The sequence below is a fragment of the Myotis brandtii genome, unplaced genomic scaffold (genome assembly GCF_000412655.1).
Source record: "Myotis brandtii unplaced genomic scaffold, ASM41265v1 scaffold403, whole genome shotgun sequence".
Classification (NCBI taxonomy): Eukaryota; Metazoa; Chordata; class Mammalia; order Chiroptera; family Vespertilionidae; genus Myotis; species Myotis brandtii.
Window position 1 is genome coordinate 84,190 of NW_005365474.1, and position 4,541 is coordinate 88,730.

At 59.4% G+C, this 4,541-nt stretch overlaps 1 protein-coding gene across 1 annotated transcript in view; it reads left to right on the top strand.

The window, feature by feature from the left end:
- The window catches only part of ADGRD1 (adhesion G protein-coupled receptor D1), a gene marked incomplete at its 5' end in the record, with an annotated part of 49,489 nt that overhangs the window by 4,723 nt on the left and 40,225 nt on the right, over positions 1–4,541 (top strand). Inside the window, one exon of the mRNA XM_014545347.1 lies at positions 3,499–3,621. Within this exon, the coding sequence (XP_014400833.1) occupies positions 3,499–3,621 (123 nt within the window). The remainder of the gene's footprint in view (positions 1–3,498; positions 3,622–4,541) is intronic.

A 4,541-nucleotide genomic window follows, 5' to 3' on the forward strand; every position in this document is an offset into this window, starting at 1 on the left:
GCCGCGCGGTTCAGCAAAGGTGCCCCCGCCTGCCAATCAGCTGGTCCCCGCATCGGGGCACCTCCCCCGTGGAAAGCGAACTGCGACCTCCCGGTTCAAAGGTCGCCGTGCACCCCCACCCACCGGCCCCTCCCGGACGCACCCACCTTCACGGACAGCGTCTCCTTCTGACTCGATCCGGACCTCTGCCGGGAGACGCCCCGACATTCCTGATCGCTTTCTTTTCTAATCAGAACTTTTATTCTATTTTTAAAATGTTTTTATGGATGTCAGAGAGGAAGGGAGAGGGAGAGAGAGGAACATCAACGAGGAGAGAGAACCATGGACCGGCTGCCTCCTGCACGGCCCCCACTGGGGATGGAGCCCGTAACCCGGGCCTGGGCCCTGACCGGGAATTGAGCCGTGACCTCCTGGTTCATAGGTCGACGCTCGCCACTGAGCCACACTGGCCGGGCTCAATCAGCCCCTTTGGTGTTTGGAAAACTCTCATCCATGAAAAACCTTCTTGTGAGAGGACGTCATCCCTCAGACACACTCAGTCTGTGACCGAACCGTGGCTGCCAACGCCTCCATCCCCATAACGTCTCCGTGTAGACGTTCCCCCCGAGCCACGCGGGCGATGAAGGGCTCCCTGCAGGCCGTGCCGAGCCCGTGGTTTATGGCACCAGGCCGTGCGGGCCCCTTCCCATCGGCTGAGGAAACCCCGCAGAGCCAGCCGGGACAGCCCAGCTGTGGGGAGAAACCTCCGTGGACGGGCAGCGTTGGTCTCTGTGGCTGGCTCCTCTGTCGTGTGTGCACGTGTCTTCATATCACGTCCCTGTCTCCACGCCGTGTCTCTGTCCCATCCGTCCTGTGCCATCACCACCGTCCATCCTCCCGTGGCGAGCTCAAGGCCATCTCTCTCAACGGGATGTCCAGGTGGGCGTGGAGCCCGCTCGCTGGGGCCAAAGTGTGTGGCCAGGTTCCGTGGCCTCATTCCGTGGCCTCATCCCGTGGCCGTGGCGCTCCGGGGCCCGTCGTGAGCCGTCCAGTGGCTGCACAGCGAGGGGGGAGGGGAGGTCCGAGAGGGCGCCCGTGGCGAGGGGAGCGCCCCGCCCGGACGCGGAGCCGCTGAGAGATGTGCCCGTGGCTCTGTGTTGCGTGTCACTCATCTGTTGTGCTTTCTTCCTTCTGTTGCCCACCCAGCATGGCGAGCCCGCAACCTCACCGTGCCCCCTTCCCATAACGCTACCTTTGTGCCCACCAATGACTCTGCCTACTCCAATGCCTCTGCGACCATAGGTGAGCACGCGCCCCCGTCCCATCCGCCGCCGGGCGCCCCCGGGTGTGCGGTTCCGTGTGAATTCTCTCTGTCACAGCGAGCGGGCGGGCACGCCGACGCCCAGGAAAGGAGGAGACCCAGGGTTTCTGTGTTTTTTTTTTCAATATATTTTTATGGATTTCAGAGCGGAAGGGAGAGGGAGAGAGAAAGAGAAACATCAGTGATGAGAGAGCATCGTGGACCGGCTGCCTCCCGCACGCCCCCCACTGGGGATGGGCTCTCGACCCGGGCACGTGCCCTGACGGGAATCGAACCCCCGTGACCCCCTAGTTCACAGCCCGAGGCTGAACCCCTGAGCCACCCCCGCCCGGCACGGCCAGGCTTTTCCGAACCGTCTGCTCCTTTTCAGCACAAAACAGACCCAGGACGGAGGCTCTAAAAATAGAGGCTGTTTGGATTCCTCACGGGCTTGTGCTCTTGGGGGGAGGATGTTAAGAGCCCCGTCAAGCACTGGGCCTCTCACCAACATTAAACATCGCTTTTCTTCGCTGGATTCTTTGCTAAATCGTTAGAAGCTGTTTTATGCAGCACACACCCGCCCGTGTCCGGGGAAACGGTTATCTTATCTGTTACTGGAATTTCTTTAAATCATTAGAAACAGTGTTATAAAACACACACCCGCTGCTGTCACGGAGAAATTATCTTCTCTAATAACTCCCACGCTCCAGGCGTTCCCTACGCAGCGCAGAGCGAGGGGGTGACGGCCAGTCTGCTGGACGTCGGCCCCCTAACCTGCGGCCGCACTCTGATCCCCCCCCTTTTTTTCTCTTTTTTTAAAGGAAAGACTTACGGTCTTTTTTCCCCTCCTTTTTATTGATCTCAGAGAGGAAGGGAGAGGGAGAGATAGAAACATCACTGATGAGAGAGAATCGTGCACGCCTCCTGCACGCCCCACACTGGGGATCGAGCCCACAACCCGGGCAGGTGCCCTGACCGGGAATCGAACCCGGGACCCTTCCGTCCGCAGGCCGACGCTCCAACCACTGAGCTCACTGGGCGGGCTGATCTCTTTTTATCGCGTAACCATTGCTCGCCCAGCTGGGAGGTGTTGGGCTTCCAGCATCAACCTGGCCCCCGGCCGGTCCCGCTGAGGGCTTCCCGCAGCCGCATTCAGCGACCCCTCAGGCACATGGCCGAGCGCAGGGGAGGTGTCCGGGCGACTTTGACCCCGTGAACTGCAAATGCCTGATTGCTCCGGCGTTTACAGCCCTCGCTTATCGACTCTGTCAGCCGGCGATGCGCAACCTTCTCCACCGCACGGCACACGTGGGCTAATCACGAAAATTCTGCAGCACAAATATATATATATATATACAGATTCATTCACACCAGACGGCTATTGTTGTGTTAGCTGTTGTCATTGTTTTTTGTTGTTGTGTGTGTGTGTGTTTTAAAATATATTTTCATTGATTTCAGAGAGGAAGGGAGAAGGAGAGAGAGAGAAACACCCATGATAAGAGAATCATGGACCGGCTGCCTCCTGCACGCCCCCGACTGGGGATCGAGCCCGCAACCCGGGCCTGTGCCCTGACCCAGAATCGAACTGTGACCTCCTGGTTCATAAGTTGACACTCAACCACTGAGCCACGCCAGCCGGGCAATGGATATTAATTTATTATTTACTATTCACATCAGCTTATAGACCATTGATAATTTAATGATTAATGCTGAAATATGGGATGTTCGTGTCAGCCCACATCCCATAGCAATATGTACTAGTAGAGACATCTAGATATATAAAAGCCTAAGCGACTGTTCAACCAGTAGCTATGACGCGCACTGACCACCAGGGGGCAGACGCTCAACGCACAGGCATGGAAACATGGAACAGACTGATGAATCTCAGAGAGAAGGGGGGAGGAGGGGAGGGCAGGAAGAGATTAACCAAAGATCTTATATGCATACTAGAGGCCCAGTGCATGGATTTGTGCACCGGTGGGGTCCCTTGGCCTGGCATGCGGGGACGAAGCCGGCAGTCCGACATCCCCCGAGGGGTCCCGGATTCTGAGAGGGCGCAGGCCAGGCCGAGGGACCCCACGGGTGCACGAATCCGTGCTCCGGGCCTCTGGTTTCCTTATAAACACGAACGGTGCCGAGCGTGTAGGTGGGTTGGCGGTGGGAAGCGCCCCCGGACTCCCGGCCTCAGGAGGCCGCTCACGCCGGTGCCTTCTCCCCAGACCTCGTGGAGGGCAAGGTGGGCAAGGGCATCTACCTGCGGGAGCAGAAGGGCGTCACGCTGCTGCTCTACGGGCGCTACAAGGCCTCCTGCATCAGTAACCCCGCCCAGTGCGGCCCCGAAGGTGAGTGGCCGGATTTGTTTTGTTTTGTGTTTTTAATATATTTGTACCGCTTTCCGAGAGGAAGGGGGAGGGAGAGAGAAACAGCGATGATGAGAGCATCGTGGACCGGCTGCCTCCTGCACGCCCCCCGCTGGGGATCAAGCCCACAACCTGGGCCTGTGCCTGACGGGGAATCCAACCCGGGACCCTGCGGTCTGCAGGCCGGCGCTCTATCCGCTGAGCCACACCAGCCAGGGCTGGATGGATATTTAAATGGAAGCAGCCGGGGTTCAGAGCAGCTGTCTGTGGGTGAATCGGACTCGGCGACAAGCCGGCGGGGGCCTCTTTTCCTTCCTGGACAGAGAGGCGTTTGGCCCAGACAGGACTCAACAAAACGCGTTTTTAAAGGCAGCGGCGTGTCTGGGGAAGTGGACGCCGCGCCTCCCGCGGGGAATCCGTGTCGTAACAAGCGTTTCGCCATGTGCCGTCTCCCCGGGAAGCGGCTGCTCCTCGGGTTGGGGGGCCCGGCAGGGGCTCGGGTATCCTGGGAAGCCGCGAGGAGAGGCTGGGGGGACCCCGTCTTTGGGGCTCAGCCGCCACCTTCGCAGGGAGCGGGCTGTGGGCTCCAGAAGTGGCCAGGTCCTGGGACAGCACAGCGGCCCCCGAGCAGCCCCCCAAGTCCCGTCTGTCGGGGTGACCACATCGCAGGGCACTTTTCTGTGTGTGTTAACCTTCACCGGGGGATAGTTTTCCATGGATTGTTTTTTGTTTTGTTTTTTAGAGAGAGTGGAGGGGAGAGAGGGAGGGAGAGAGAGAGAAGCATCCGTGTGAGAGAGACACATCCACCGGTTGCCCCCTGCACACACCCCGCCCAGGGCCAGGGGTGGAGCCACATGCCCTTGACCAGGAACCAGACCCGGGACCCTCAGTCCGCCGGCCGA